This window comes from Polyodon spathula, chromosome 20, assembly GCF_017654505.1.
Source record: "Polyodon spathula isolate WHYD16114869_AA chromosome 20, ASM1765450v1, whole genome shotgun sequence".
NCBI lineage: Eukaryota > Metazoa > Chordata > Actinopteri > Acipenseriformes > Polyodontidae > Polyodon > Polyodon spathula.
In genome coordinates, this window is record NC_054553.1 from 16,807,684 (window position 1) to 16,824,237 (window position 16,554).

Genomic DNA, 16,554 nt, shown 5'->3' on the forward strand with positions numbered 1-16,554 from the left:
CCATTATCGATGTTGCATCCTCAAAAAAACCAAGCAGGTTAGTTAGACATGATCTCCCTTTCCTAAAACCGGTATGTCTGTAATATACCGGTACCCCTTGTGTCAAGAGATTGTTGCATGATCTTGGTTAGCGGTTTGTAAATAACTTCTTTCTTTTCTTTGAGTACTATTGGGAGGATCTCACTCGGCCCAGGGGATTTGTTTATTTTAAGAGCTTCTAGTCCCTTTAACTCTTCTGCCTCGGTTATGCTAAAGTTATTTAAAACTGGATAGGAACTTGATGACACATGGAGCATGTTGTCCATATCCTCCTTTGTAAAAACTTGTGAAAAGTAATCATTTAATATATTTGCTATTTTTTTTCTTCATCTATGATTTTGCCATTTGTATCTCTTAGACATTTAACCTCCTATGCACAACGTCTATGCACAACAAAAATAACTTGTAATGAGTAACTACATAAACTGACAGACCTACGCTGCTTAAAATAAAACACAAGCTTGGTACGTGAACTCAAAAGAAATAAAAGTACAAGTAACAGAATACTCTTCTGAAACTTGTTTTAAACTAAAGTATTGTCTACTAAAGTTTAAAGGTATTTCATGATTTAAAATCCTAACTTTTAATCTTATGAAACTCTTTCTTTGTTCTGCTCAATTCTAACTCCCTTTTTTCAGTATCCTTTGTGTCCCCCTGGTGCACACTACGTGCTGGCCAGGTATGTGTGACCGCACGGTTAGGTTAGGCACAGACAAGGAACATTATAAACATCAAGGCCCAGATGGCCCAGGTCGATAGAGCTCATGGTAAAAGAGGCACCGGGGGCCCCAGCCTCAGTCCATGCCCCGTTGCAGCCCCAATTGCCTTAGCCCCCTTCCCTAGTGGAGCTCAGGGTGGATGGGAAGAGGTGTCTCAGCTGGCACAAGAGGACACACTCTCCATAGCAACCTTTGAGGAGGGTGCCTCCTTCTCCTCTGACATGCAGGTGGGCGAGCCCCCTGCTAAGGAAGAACCTGGCTTCAAGGTAGCCTCGGAAGCCAGTGCCCCCACCCGTTGTCTAGCTCAGTTTATGCACTTGTGGGATGCGTTACAGCCTTCCTGCAGGTCCCCTGGACACCAGCAGCAGAAACAGGCAATGGCTTCTTGCCCTTCCCAGATTTCATGGAGGAGGTACGCTCCTCCTGGGATCGTCCGGCCTCAGGTCCTAGCATGCTAAAGCAGGCAGCACCGCTTGCCTCTCTGAAGGCGTGGAAAAGCTTGGCCTAACGGGGTTCCCCCTGGTAGACCGGGGTCAAGGCTTCACCAGTGGGTGGGTTGGCTAGAGACCTGGTGTGCCCAAACCCTCATTGAAAGGTGATGGAAACACATCTCAAGCATGTGTATGCGGCAGAGGCATAGGCAACTTGCCTGTCTAACACAACGAGAGTGCTGACTGCTTATATGGATAGTGTACTGTGCAAGGCCCCGCTCCCTGAACTGGTGGCCATGGAGTTAAGTTTCCTGTCCAGCACTCTGCTGCAGATCTCCGGTCTCCAAGGGCAAGCTCTTGGCCGGAGCTTTGCTAGCTTGATCGTGGCACCTAAACAGCTGTGGCTGTCACAAGACGGAGTTCCTGATGTTAATAGGCCGTGCTGCTTGACGCACATATATTCCAAAAAGAAACCTTTGGGACAGTCGTAGAGGAGATCTTATATGGATCCCACCAGGAATACAAGGTGTCCTGGTAGGTGGCCGCATTGCTCCCTCCTAGGACTTCAGCACGAGCAGGGCCCATGAAGGCTGTTGACCTCAGACCCCCTTTTCGGCACAACAGCTGCAATACAGGCGCGCTTGCACTTCCTGGGTGCTCACCACCGTGCAAAAAGGTTACGCTCTTCAGTTCCACTTGGGACCTCCTCTCTTTCGTGACATACCCTCTCCAGGCCTCAGTACTTCAGAAGGAAGTGGCCGCCTTGCTGTGCAAGTGAGCCATTCATCTCGTAGACCCTAGCTCTCATGGAGTGGGGTACTACTCGAGGTATTTTCTGATACCCAAAAAAGATGGTAGCTTTCGCCCCATCTTAGACCCGAGGCTCCTCATCGAGTCCTTAAAAGAAAGAAGGTTCCAAATGCACTGTCACATTCTCCAGTCCATCAGCCAGGTGACTGGTTCTCCACCGTGGACAGACGGAACGCGTACTTTCATGTTCCAATTCGTCCAGAGCACAGGAAGTATCTCCACTTCTCTTTTCAAGGAAGCGTTTCCAAATTTGCTGTGCTGCCATTCGGCCTCTCCCTAGCTCCTCATACATATTCAAATTGCGTGGACGCTATCCTAAGTCATGGGAAGGAGTAGTGGCCCACAAGGCGGTCATGACAGAGCATCTGGTGAGGCTGGGCCTCATGATCAACGATGCAAAGAGTCGGTTTACACCGATGCAGCGCACAATGTACTTGGGGCTCTAATACAATGCGCGCATACCTGTCAGACAACAAAATTTCAGCTATCCAGGGTTGCCTCTCCCTGTTTCAACAGGGATCGCAGGACACCCTCTATTGTGCCAGAAACTATTGGGTCTGATGGCTGCAGCCATATAGACCATTTAGCTGGGTCTGCTTTGCATACACCCGCTACAAGCGTGGCTCAAGGAGTTCCACCTCAACACTAAATGCGACAGACACCATAGACAGCCCTACGTTAGTGGTGGACAACCTCTTACCTGCGTGAAGGTGTGCGAATGGGAGTAGTGTTGAATTGCAAAGTGGTGATGACAGATGCCTCAAACTTGGGTTAGGGGGCGGTCTGGGAAGGCAGAGGAGTACGCAGATCTTTGCTAGACCACTGGACATCCCTGCACATAAACATGCTGGAGTTGCAAGCGGTATCCCTTGCTCTCCATCATTTTCTCTCAGTGCTGAGCGATACACATGTGTTGATCTGGATGGACAACACGACAGTGGTGGCGTATGTCAATCACCAGAGTGGACTACAGTCTCTGGGGTTGCATCACATGGCCTTCAGGCTATTGACATGGGCTCAGAGGAACTTGCTGTCCCTATGGACTATGTACATTCCCAGAGAGGTGAACTGGGCAGTGGACCTCCTCTCCAGGAATGGTCCGCATCCGTCAGAGTAGCTACTCCACCCTCAGATAGTGGGAACGGTTCTAGAAGGAGTAGATCAATCTTTTCACCTCGGCAGAGATGACACATTCCTCCCTATGTACTCCCTCCACCGCTTAGGCGGTCCACTTGGCGTGGATGCCCTAGCACATGAATGACCCAAAGCGTTTTGTACGCTTTCCACCTATACCACTGCTCCTGGTCTTTCTCGAAAAGGTCCAGTTAGAGGAAGCATCAGTTCTCCTAGTGGCCCCCAAGTGGCCCAGGAGAGTCTGGTTTTCGACTCTGTGCCAGCTGTTGCATGGCCAGCACTGGGAGAGTCCACTGCCCGTGGATCTCAGTCAGACAAAAGGCTCTTTGGCACCCAGAACCAGGCAGGTTCTGGCTATGGGTCTGGCCCCTGAAAGGGACCTCTGGTTAGCCCTAGGACTATCAGATGCGGTTGTGGGTTCATTGCAGAGTGCTAGGGCAGACTCCACCAAGATCTTGTACACCTATAAGTGGAGGTATTTCTAAACTTGGTGTCTGGCTAGAAGTCATGACCCCATATCTTGCCCTATACCAGTCATCTTACAGTTTCTACAAGAACTACTTGATGCTGATAGGTCACCTTCAACTTTGAAGGTATATTTAGTGGCTACCTCTGCATGCCCCCGTAGATTCAGTGTCTCTGGGTGCGCATTTTTTGGCTTCCCAGTTTTTTAAAGGTGTTCAGCGATTACGCCCTCCCAGGAGGACTGTTCTCCCCAAATGGAGCTTTAATATTGTACTGGAGGCTCTCATGAAGGCCCTGTTCTCGTGGCTATCACCTTCGCTAAGTGGGTCAGTGAGCTGAAGGTGCTGTTTGTGCACAGCTCCTGCATGGGTATTTGGGAGGATGGCAGCAGGGTGTCTCTGCGCACCAACCCTGCTTTCCTCCCCAAGGTGATTCCACATTAATCAATCTGTGGAACTGGAGTCCTTCCATCCACCTCCATTTGCTTCAATGGAGGATGAGAGATTGAATTTCCTCTGCCCAGTGCAGGTATTGAGATGCTATATGCATAGGAAAAAAGCTCTGCATCAATTTGACCAGCTCTTCGTCTGTCATGGGACACGGACCCTAGGACAACCCCTCTCTAAGCAATGTCTGTCACATTGGATTGTGGATACAGTCTTGACTGCGTATAATGGTCCTGGCTTGCCCCCACCTGGTAGGGTAGCCGCACACTCCACTAGAGGGTTGGTTACATCTTGGGCTCTCTTCAGAGGTGCCTCAGTGTCTGATATTTGTACTGCGTCTAGCTGGGCTACGCCATATACCTTCTCCAGGTTCTACCGCCTTAATGTAGTAGACCCTGCCCTGTCTTCTTGAGGCACAAGGGCCCCTGAGGGTGTAAGTTCACATCGCTAACCTCTGGGTTAGACAGTGCTTGTATGTCCCTCATATGCTGCAGTTCCTTCTCCCTCGTGGAGGTTCAATGACTTGCTCAGGGTAACAATTAGGGGTCTCCTGGTTACTAGCCCTTTTCTTTAACCACTGGACCACATCGCCTCCTATATAAGCATTTGCTAAATGTTCTTTAGTTAATTCTTAGTCAAGGTTCTGCCTATAGAAATAATGTCCCAGAACAGAGTTCTGGTACGTTCCAGCTCCACTAGACCACTGATCCTGTGCTAAAAAACAAGAACACGTTAACAAGAATATACAACATCTTATTAGTAAATACAACATCAAATACAACATCTTAATAGTAACTGTCAAAAACAAGAACACCTGTGCTAAATAACAATTACATCATGCAGATAATAAACAGAAAAAAACAAAACAGCGTCTCCACGTGTAGATTTTGCAGTGGTCCGATGAGTTGTGACTCACCAGCTAAATTTTAATGAATGAAGTCAAGACATTAGAGCGCCTTTTTTCTATCCACTAGATGTCACTGTTTCCCAACGAATCGTGATAGCATCATAATGCAGTACACAGGGTAAACAAATACACACAACTGCACACCGCACAATGCAACTGAGAACACAGATACACACACACACACACCGCACAATGCAACTGTAAACACAGATAGGCACACACTGCACAATGCAGCTGTGAACACAGATACACACACACACACACACACACACACACACACACACACACACACACACACACACACCGCACAATGCAACTGTAAACACAGATACACACACACCGCACAATGCAACTTTAAACACAGATACACACACACACACACGGCACAATTCAACTGTGAACACAGATACACATAGACACTGCACAGTACAGCTGTGAACACAGATACATACACACACTGCACAATACAGCAATTTTGTTTTCTGACTATTTCGTTCACAATGGTAGCACGGATTTTAAGAAATGAAGGTGCCTAGGTAAATACATACACTTGGTATGCTACAAATCTCGCCATTTTAAGAAGAAAATATTCTTACACATTTTATTCTAGTGGTGCCAGTTCAGAAGATCGCATTCTAAAAGGGACACCTGCCATCATTGCAAGATTTAGATCCACAGAACCAGAGGTTGTTATTTCTAGTTGTGTAACAGTTTTAGAAGATTATTAATAACAAGGGCAGCTTGTTGACTTGGCTAATTTGAGCATTCAAATGAAGCTTCTAGTCGTAGTTTTGTAACATTAACTGTGAACTGGAGTAACGTGTTACCCTCCTTGTATGCACGAATGCTGGCGGTATGTTACAAAGACCACCGCGCCACCTCGCCTGCAGGGACATTGAAGAAGCTGCAGTAGCCGAGCTCTCTGCAGTGCCTCTTCACTGGTAGTAAGCCCTGCCTCGTGACTCGGGCTACTACGCCACTGCGAGACTTCCCCATCTGTCACAGCAGCGAGCACCAGTGCTTCACTGTGCACGCTGGGCTGGATACCGAGTCAGGGCACAGATTTCAGTGATTTACAAAACAGATATAGTAACGAAGCAATAATATGTCTGAAGTTCGGAAATTTACTAAAAGACTGAGCAAACCGGGGACAGCGGCGGAGCTGAGGCAAAGCGTCTGTGAAGCGGTGCGGACCTCTGTTATTGCGGTAAGTATAGTACAAGCAGCCTGATAGTACAGTCCTGTAAATTACTATCTAGTGTGAGCACTGAGACGAGCCTTGCATTATCGACATAGAACCAGCGCCCACGGGCTGCACGCAATTAGAACACATCATGTAATAAATTTAGTATATATATATTATATATATATATATATATATATATATATATATATATATATATATTATATATATATATATATGTGTGTGTGTTTGTAATCGTTTTTATGATGCAAATTTAGGGTGTTGCAACTTTTCCTGAGTGTGTCATCAGCAGTAGGGTATCTTTTTATATTGCGAGGTTTCTGATTATTTCTCTAAAGTACACATAGAGAAATATAGATTTATTCATGTATGTATTTTTGCTAAACGGAGAGCACTTACTGGTATAGACCGTAAAGTAATGAAATTAATCTCGACACATTGGTTTGGAATAAAGCGTGTCTTTGCCAGCTGGCGAAGTTGTCATTTTACCAGCTATTTATAATTTAATTTCCTTCTAGGCCGAGTACTGTAACCACTTTCACTTCTGCAAAACAATAGACTAGCCATGCAGGCGAAGGGTAACGTTATTTTCTTTATTGTTCTGATTAATTGATAGAGGTAGATCATATCATTTTTGTTCCGTGTACGGGCACTTCCATTGTTTTTGTTCAAGGGGGAACACCCGCAGAATACGCCGGTGCTGCTCGGGTTGATGTTAGTGGATGTTGCCTCATCATTTCAAGGGATGTGATGGAAGCAGTTGTGCTTATCGTTTGAACACGAGAGCCGTTTACTTGTGCTTTGAACAGCAACATCAATATTTTATGAAAGGAAAGAATGGAGAACAAACATTGTATATGTCAATTTTTTGATCAGCCCCGTCATACTGTACTGTGTTTTTGTTCATAATTTATAAAAATGATGTCTATGTGCTTTGAGGTACTCGTTTATCGGGGTGGGTTTGCAGATACAGCCTGTTCTGTTGGTTCTTTGTACTTCCTGCCTGCCCGCTTTCTCTTGACTAATCATACTTCTGGTTTCTGTAGCATTCTTGGTGTGACAGGCTGTATTGCAACAAAGAACAGGCGAGGGTGATTGGGGTTAGGAGGTAACACATGGAAACATGTTATAAACATGGCAGATCTAGCATAATATGTTCTCCTCACAGGTAGTCACAAAGCACTGCTGGTCTTACTGAGCTTGCTGGCACATGCCTAAACAGCTTCTGCTAATAAAGAAGGGAAACGCCCATTCAAATCTGACGTTATGCTGTTTTCTGTCTTTTTAAATTTAATGTATCATATTTTCCATGACATTGTTTTAATATAATTTATCTAGAAAAGAAAATAGTATGCAAATTTTTATCATGCAATATATTGGGTTTTGTACATTTTTTAAACTTGTGTACTTTGCTCTGAAATAGTTTTTTCTACTGTATATTAAAAGTTCAGTACTGTAACAGACAGTTGAGTATAAATGCCAAAGAGATTGAATTCAATATTCAAACGCAAGTGCTTGGTACCTACTCCTTTCTCTTAACCCTTTCCAGTACAATGTTGGACCCTGTCCGACATCATCAAAAGACATCAAGCACAGGTCTCTAGTCGTTTTTTTCAGGAAAAAACAGAGAAAACCTTTTAATCCGAGTGAGACCAATAGGAGCCGAATGAACCCGGAAAAAGGGTGAATCTGATAATAACATAAGAAAGTTTACAAACGAGAGGAGGCCATTCGGCCCATCTTGCTCGTTTGGTTGTTAGTAGCTTATTGATCCCAAAATCTCATCAAGCAGCTTCTTGAAGGATCCCAGGGTGTCAGCTTCAACAACATTACTGGGGAGTTGATTCCAGACCCTCACAATTCTCTGTGTAAAAAAGTGCCTCCTATTTTCTGTTCTGAATGCCCCTTTGTCTAATCTCCATTTGTGACCCCTGGTCCTTGTTTCTTTTTTCAGGCTGAAAAAGTCCCTTGGGTCGACACTGTCAATACCTTTTAGAATTTTGAATGCTTGAATTAGGTCGCCACGTAGTCTTCTTTGTTCAAGACTGCACAGATTCAATTCTTTTAGCCTGTCTGCATATGACATGCCTTTTAAGCCCGGGATAATTCTGGTCGCTCATCTTTGCACTCTTTCTAGAGCAGCAATATCTTTTTTATAGCGAGGTGACCAGAACTGCACACAATATTCAAGATGAGGCCTTACTAGTGCATTGTACAGTTTTAACATTACTTCCCTTGATTTAAATTCAACACTTTTCACAATGTATCCGAACATCTTGTTAGCCTTTTTTATAGCTTCCCCACATTGTCTAGATGAAGACATTTCTGAGTCAACAAAAACTCCTAGGTCTTTTTCATAGATTCCTTCTCCAATTTCAGTATCTCCCATATGATATTTCTAATGTACATTTTTATTTCCTGCATGCAGTACCTTACACTTTTCTCTATTAAATGTCATTTGCCATGTGTCTGCCCTGATAGCTCCATGCACCACAGAGATAACACGGACATAAACAAAGGAGGTAGCTGCTTCTGTCATAGTAATAAAATAATGACTTGGATCACATTATTGAGGAGTTTGGTGATAAAACGAGTGATCAGGAGAGGATTTATCAGTATGCACGTCTATAAAGAGGTATTTGAAGCTGAATAAATGGACCGCTAAGGGTTAATGAAGCAACAGTGTTCCCATCTTTCAGAGTTAGGCCTCACGCTCAGCCGTCTGAAATGCACAACTCGGTCAACACATCACCAGCTCCCAGTCATCTGGCTTACTGCTATTTCATTTTTCGAAACTTCCTGTACTTCCCAAATCTAATCTCCATTTGTGAACCCTGGTCCTTGTTTCTTTTTTCAGGCTGAAAAAGTCTGATTTTATTTGGTAATTACAACTGTTAAAAGAACTTTCTTTTTCCCCTGAACAGCTAACCTTCCATTCTGTTCTCAGTCAAAACCCTTGTCCCGCCTCCAATCCCTGCTGATTGGGTACTTACAGCATTTTCCCGCCATGGCAGGAATAATAGTTTCTTAAAGAGGCAGTACCACATTTCAACCTATTACATTCCTCCCGGCTTTAATTATGCCGGACCCTCGGCATATCCAAACAAAACATCGAAGATATACTTTGTCAATAACTTTCGTAGTTACCTACTTAGTTAGTCATGGTTTTAAGCTCTACAATACATAACCTTTACGCTACCTCTGAGGTAATTCCTTTACAGCTTCGGTCTGATCTACAAAGTGTGTGGAAATCATTCCTTTGCATAGGGAGTTCTACTTGTGGAAATACCCCATGGTTCTGCGGGGTTGGGGTCTCTTCCAAACTCTCACCTCATGTAAGTCCCAGGTGCTATCCATAGGGAATCCTCACTTTCCTCAGAGGGCTTTGATTGAGGTGCTTTACTTCTATTAGTATCTATCTCCTTCATTGGGAAAGGAGGGAGTTTCAGCTGATCTCTGCCCTGACAGTGTACATTGGTAGTTCAGGATTATTCTGTAAACACAACGTGTGAGATGTCCTCTCACCTGTCCTGAATTTTATTGCAGCTTCTGGGTTTGTGGTTGTGTACTGATACCCTGTCTCTGCTGCCATGCCTGTCTCTGTTTTCAGTCATCTCACCTCCTTTTCCCTTGCTTCTCATCTCTTCCCTGCCTCTACTCCTGTTCCTCTCTTTTGACATCTCTGCTGTTTCTACTCTTTGTTAAAGTGCCCTCTCTCTTTTTTTTTTTGCAAGCTTGATTTCATGTCCTTATTGGAGTGCAAATAGTTTTTCTTGTGTTAAGCAAATAGTACAAGTAATGTGTCACAGTCACTAGTTCAAATTTCTGGTGACATATATAGTTGGCTGTAGGCTAAGGGCTGTTTGTTACAGCGTGACCCTGCAGCAGAGTGCTTCTGTGGAAACAGCACACCTCCATTGACATTGTTGTGGGGAAATCCTTGTTGCCCTTGTTGCCAGAGCAAATGCTTCTAATTTCTCTCAAATTAAAAAACGATTCTGTAACATTATATATGTATAAAAAAAAAATAATCCCAGGTTTGTTTACATCCAGGAGCTGTCATGTAAAACACAGACACAGTTTCATTGAATTACTGCCAGACCACACCACCTCTACACTCCATTGAAAGCCATACAAAAAAAAATACTGAATTGTAATAAGAGTCAAAATGACGTGTCTGGCAGTTCTAGGGTTAAGTGCTTATAAAATTGTTATTTTTGCAAATCTGCCGTTGAAAAGCCATCAGGATATCTAAATACATATTTAGGAAAACTAATGCCTAAAGTGCATTCTAACAACAGTTTCAATTTCAGGAGTAAATTTTTGTTTTCTGTTTCACTAAACTTACCATCTGTTTCAATAACAAATGAAAACATTAAAAAAGTATACATATACCTGGATCTCGCCCTCACAATGGGGGGCTCGACTTTTACACAAAGTCGACTTAGAACTCTCGCAAATACAGTAACTTCTCCAGTCTCTAGACAGTCAGTGAGGCAGTCATGCAGAATGTCACATCAATCATATTCCAGAGTCTCTAGACAGTCAGTGAGGCAGTCATGCAGAATGTCACATCAATCATATTCCAGAGTCTCTAGACAGTCAGCGAGGCAGTCATGCAGAATATCAAATCTGTCATATTCCAGAGTCTCTAGACAGTCAGCGAGGCAGTCATGCAGAATATCAAATCTGTCATATTCCAGAGTCTCTAGACAGTCAGCGAGGCAGTCATGCAGAATATCAAATCTGTCATATTCCAGAGTCTCTAGACAGTCAGCGAGGCAGTCATGCATAATGTCACATCAGTCATCTCAGTCAACCTGTATACAACTGCTCACGGCATTATAATATACACTGATGTCTGTAATTACTAGAATGTATTTCATTATAATACACACTGATGTCTGCAATTACTGGAATATAATTCACTTTGTATACCATATTCTTGAAAATATAAACCTACAGTATTATTATTATTATTTTTTTGTACTTTTGTCATACACTGTCCCTTCGATCCAATGCAAGCGATCTCCACGCTGATTTCAGAGCCTGTTCAGCCCGGGGCTTTACAGGAATGTGACGGGGCGAGGAGCCCTGCACATGGACAGGGGGCATGGAAAAGCCCTGCTGTTTAATATTGTTTGTTTGTGTTATAACAGGTACCCCTCCGCCCCTTTGCAGTTATTATTTTGTATTTATATTTATGACAGCGAAAGCCGTGTGTGTGTGTTCTGGCAGAGGCAAGTTTGGCAGCTCTCCCTCTGCCAGTGTAATTTAGTAAACTCATGCAGAATGTGACCGAGGGATTATTGAATAATTGATAGTTAGTTAATCCCTCTGTCACTAATATAAAAGCTTGCCACTGTCTGCACTCGAGTGAAGTGTTCGAGAGGAGGAACGAGAGAGGAGAGGAGAATTAAAATTAAACAGAAATAGAAAAGAACGTCAGACCATTGAAGGCTACTGCCCAGCCTGACCTACGAAAAGGTTTTTCGAGTGTGCAAGATTTGTTTTCATTGCACCCTACCTGCAGTATCTGTTTCAGTTCCTGCTTCTGGTCTGACGTCAACACACACGACATCTGGTCACAATGAACTATCACCGTGGCCGACAGAATCGAGATTTTGTGATTGTAAAGAAATTAAATTCACAGCAATTGAATAGCATTGCTTTTTTAGCTTAATTTAGTTAGTGTTTGACTATAAAAGAAATAAAAAAAATATTGCATATCTATTTTGCCTTTTTTTTTTTTTTTTTTTTAATAGCACCTTTCATAGCGGACCACCATCACAAAGTGCTTTATAAGATACAAGACTAGGGTGTGTGAACTATGCATCAGCTGCAGAGTCACTTGCAACAATGTCTCACCTGAAAGATGGAGCACAAGGAGGTTAAGTGACTTGCTGAGGGTCACACAATGAGTCTGTGGCTGAGCTGGGATTTAAGTGCGGACATAAGAACATAAGAACATAAGAAAGTTTACAAACGAGAGGAGGCCATTCGGCCCATCTTGCTCGTTTGGTTGTTAGTAGCTTATTGATCCCAAAATCTCATCAAGCAGCTTCTTGAAGGATCCCAGGGTGTCAGCTTCAACAACATTACTGGGGAGTTGATTCCAGACCCTCACAATTCTCTGTGTAAAAAAGTGTCTCCTATTTTCTGTTCTGAATGCCCCTTTTTCTAAATTCCATTTGTGACCCCTGGTCCTTGTTTCTTTTTTCAGGCTGAAAAAGTCCCTTGGGTCGACACTGTCAATACCTTTTAGAATTTTGAATGCGTGAATTAGGTCGCCACGTAGTCTTCTTTGTTCAAGACTGAACAGATTCTATTCTTTTAGCCTGTCTGCATATGACATGCCTTTTAAGCCCGGAATAATTCTGGTCGCTCTTCTTTGCACTCTTTCTAGAGCAGCAATATCTTTTTTATAGCGAGGTGACCAGAACTGAACACAATATTCAAGATGAGGTCTTACTAGTGCATTGTACAGTTTTAACATTACTTCCCTTGATTTAAATTCAACACTTTTCACAATGTATCCGATCATCTTGTTAGCCTTTTTTATAGCTTCCCCACATTGTCTAGATGAAGACATTTCTGAGTCAACAAAAACTCCTAGGTCTTTTTCATAGATTCCTTCTCCAATTTCAATATCTCCCATATGATATTTATAATGTACATTTTTATTTCCTGCGTGCAGTACCTTACACTTTTCTCTATTAAATGTCATTTGCCATGTGTCTGCCCAGTTCTGAATCTTGTCTAGATCATTTTGAATGACCTTTGCTGCCGGACTTCCTGGTTACAAGCCTGTTTCTTTAACCACTGGACCACACTGCCTCTTATCTAGTATGTTTTGATCTTCAGAGGTGATTCACCCCTAGCCGTGCAGAAGACAACTCGCTGCATGGTCAAGTGATCTTGTTCAGCCAGTCATGGCATTTAATATATAGCTGTGACAAAGACGGCTCTAGTGGGGACGTCAGACCAGAGGAAACACACAGCACTGCGAGAGGAAATGATAGATGGATGAGCTGCTGCGCGGTTTATTTTTATAAAATAAAACAGGACAAAAACAGGACATGTCACTGGCAGCCAAAACAAAGAGACAAACAAAAACGAACTACACAGACAAACACGGTGAGCTGAATTTATGATTTACTTTACGTTATTATTTTATTATTACCTCCATCTCCAATCCCGTTATCCACTCACCGAACACACAACCTCGAGTGAGTGAAAACATGCAGCTTTTATGCAGCTGTACCGAGACTCGATTGCTAATCAATCATTCAATTGGAGTCGCGGTACAACTGCACGTGAATTAATAAAGTGCAATTCCCCATGCTCACATATTATTACATTTCACTTGCACGTGAAGTGCTGTGCATTCCTCAAGCCTAAATACAAATATATATTTGAAACACTCGTGTTACACAGGCCCGTTTATATCCCGTGTACCAATGACTATACACCAACATTAACACACAACACAAATATACACAGGGGCAGGCACTTTGCCACAATAGCATATAGACAGCATAACTGATATAATAAAATAGATACAGCATATAGCAAAGTGCATAAAATACATAGAATGGATGTTATATATATGAAAACATGTGTCGTATGGTAAAGTGCATACAATACATAGCAGAATGGATATCTGTCAGGATCTGAGTGGTGTGGGGAAGAAGTGTATGTCCAAACAGTTCAATTCAATTGCAAACAAACGTATGTATTTCATTACTAAAATAATAACAATTCAGCGCTGTGCCAGCAATAGTATAGGGGAAGTCAACACGGCAAGTGCCGGGTAGTGCTCTGCCCACCCCCACCCCCCATTCCCATGAAAAAAAAAATCTGCATTTTGGTGCTCCTTACCCACACAGTGCTTCACTTGATAGTGAAAGGGTTGTAGCGCCAGATGTGCCATATACCACGTTTCCTTCATTGTATGTAGCCTCCTTAAAGAGACGTGGTCTGTGACAGGAGAGAAGGAACATCACAATAAGTAATAGCGAAGTGCGTGTGTAACCCATTTGATGACCAAACACTCTTTCTCAATGATGGAGTAGTTTATTTCCCTAGGAGCCATTTTCTTGTTCATATATAAAATAGGATGTTCTACTCTGTTAACTTCTTGGTACAGGACAGCTCCCAGACCAATATGGGAGGCATCAGTTTGAAGAATTACTGACACTCCCCTGTCCACTTCACTAATTTTGGTGCAGTCTTTTTGGTGAGATCAACCAGAGGGTTAACTATAGTGGATTACACATGGACAAAGCGGTGGTAATAGCCCGCTAACCCCAGTATTGATCTCACTTGGTTTTCGGAATCGCTGTCTCCACCAGAGCCTGGACGTCAGTGGCGTAGCCACGGTTGGGCCACGGCCCACCCAGTTTGTACACAGGCCCACCTAGATCTGTGTCTATGTGAACGGCAAGTTTAAATACATTTCTAAAAAACTAAAAAATAAATTGTGTGCCCCGAAGGCGGGTGTTTAAGTTTAGGTCAAATAGGTGTGGAATTGTTTCAAAAGTCACAGATGTTTATTTTATTGTGCATTTTTAAAGTAAGTTAGCAGCAGTGTGGCGGTCAACATGGCAAAATAAATGTGCACACAATTTTAAGAGTTTATTTTAGTAGAAAGGCTTGACAGCTGGCCGAATATTGACAAAATAGCTTAAAATTGTTTGAAGAGATATGTGCGATTTTCTGGAGTGTCATGACTATATAACTGCAAGCCCCGACACTTTATCCTATGGACTGGAGATGGGAGGATACTTACTCGGCAATGGTAAGTAACTGACTGACTTTCATTGTATTTAGTAATTGCTTCAAATGTACTGTGTTCTCACTGGTTTGGTGACGCTGCCTGTTTAACTTTTTAAAGTACATTCATTACGAATATATGTAAGTATATTTATTTTGGTCTACCTAAAACATTTTAAATGGTTTACATGGGAGATATAGTGGTTGGGAGTATTCCGTCTATAGACAGTTTTCTGTCTTAAAAATATTTTGGGAACTAAAAAATGAGTGTGTTTGGTGTGTACTGTAGGCGGGCATTGACAAAAAAATAAGTTGCTTTCAGCTTCTTACAATTTACAGTGAAAAAAATAGGCATTTTATTTTCCTTGCAGTATTTCACAGTGAATTCATACTTTTGTCAGCGCCATGCATTTGGTTACTATGGCAACACGGTCAAACAAATACTGACTTCATGATTGGTGTTTGAGTCATACTACTGTACAATGACCTAGCGAGTCAGTGATATGTGTGATGTTACAATTTATTAATAATTTGAAGGTATCTGTGGTTTTAAAACTTCATAATTATTTTTGTGTAGTAAAGCAATATAAAAACTTGTGTTTTGTCTGGTCAGGTTTGCTGTTAACTTTTCTCCCGTGTATAAGATTTATGGAAATTGCTTCATTAGCATGTCAACATAATTCTAAAAGGTTTACAAAACTTGAAAAATTTTGCTGAATGTGTCACTCAAGGCTCTTTTAAAATATTCTATTTTTGTCTGCTTGTTACATTTTTTGCAGCCAACACAGTATCTTTGTTTAGGTTTACCTGAGAAAAGCAGTGAAAACGAAAGCAGAGATATTTAGCTGGAAATGAGGTATTCTCAGCACAGCTAAGATTTTAGTTTTGGTTTGCAAGCAGCAGGAGCTTAGCCTGGTTTTTAATTTTTGCTTGTCAGACGCCCTTATGCAGGGCGAGTTACAGAGGTAACAAGTTATTACAATATAGCTAAGAGATTACAATACAGCTAAGACAAAAGCAATACAGCTTTTTGTTTGGGGATTTTTTTAGTTTCTGTTTGCACTTTGTCAAATGAAACGTTTTTTGCGGTTGTTGTGCAGTGTTTGTTTCAGTAGGTTGTATGCACATGTGTTTTGTATTTGTACTGAATACGTGCAACTACTGTTATAAACTGCGAAAAATGTTCGCCTTGCTACACTCGGCACCATACATTACATTCTCAGTCTTGGCTACTTTGCCCTGCCAAACCCCAGGGAGATATTTTATGTATTCAGAGTTTTAATTGATTTAAATCATTTTTGTAATGTAAACTATTTCCTGTGACGTCAGACCTTAGGTACTTGCCCGTCCACCCGAAGTTTTGGCCCACCCAAATTTCCATTCCTAGCTACGCCACTGTTGGACGTAGAGGCGACTGGCTTACCCTCCCATTAACCATGATGTAGCCGAGATATTGGGTCTCTTGTTTGCCAAATGCACATTTGTCCAGAACAGCTGCCAGCCCTGCCTCCGTTAGAGACTGTAGGATGACCAAAAGTCTATCAATATGCTCTTTCCAGGTCAAACTAAAAACCACCACATCATCAATATATGCAGCAGCCTACTTTTGATGGGGTGCAAGGAC

The 16,554-nt window shown here is 42.5% G+C and overlaps 1 protein-coding gene across 1 annotated transcript in view; it reads left to right on the plus strand.

Annotated features, from left to right (window-relative positions):
* The first annotated feature begins 5,950 nt into the window (after window positions 1-5,950).
* dock11 (dedicator of cytokinesis 11) overlaps window positions 5,951-16,554 on the plus strand; it is a 187,251-nt gene continuing 176,647 nt past the window's right edge. The window contains exon 1 of the mRNA XM_041220293.1: window positions 5,951-6,158. Coding sequence (XP_041076227.1) covers window positions 6,057-6,158 — 102 coding nt within the window. The 5' untranslated portion in view covers window positions 5,951-6,056. The remainder of the gene's footprint in view (window positions 6,159-16,554) is intronic.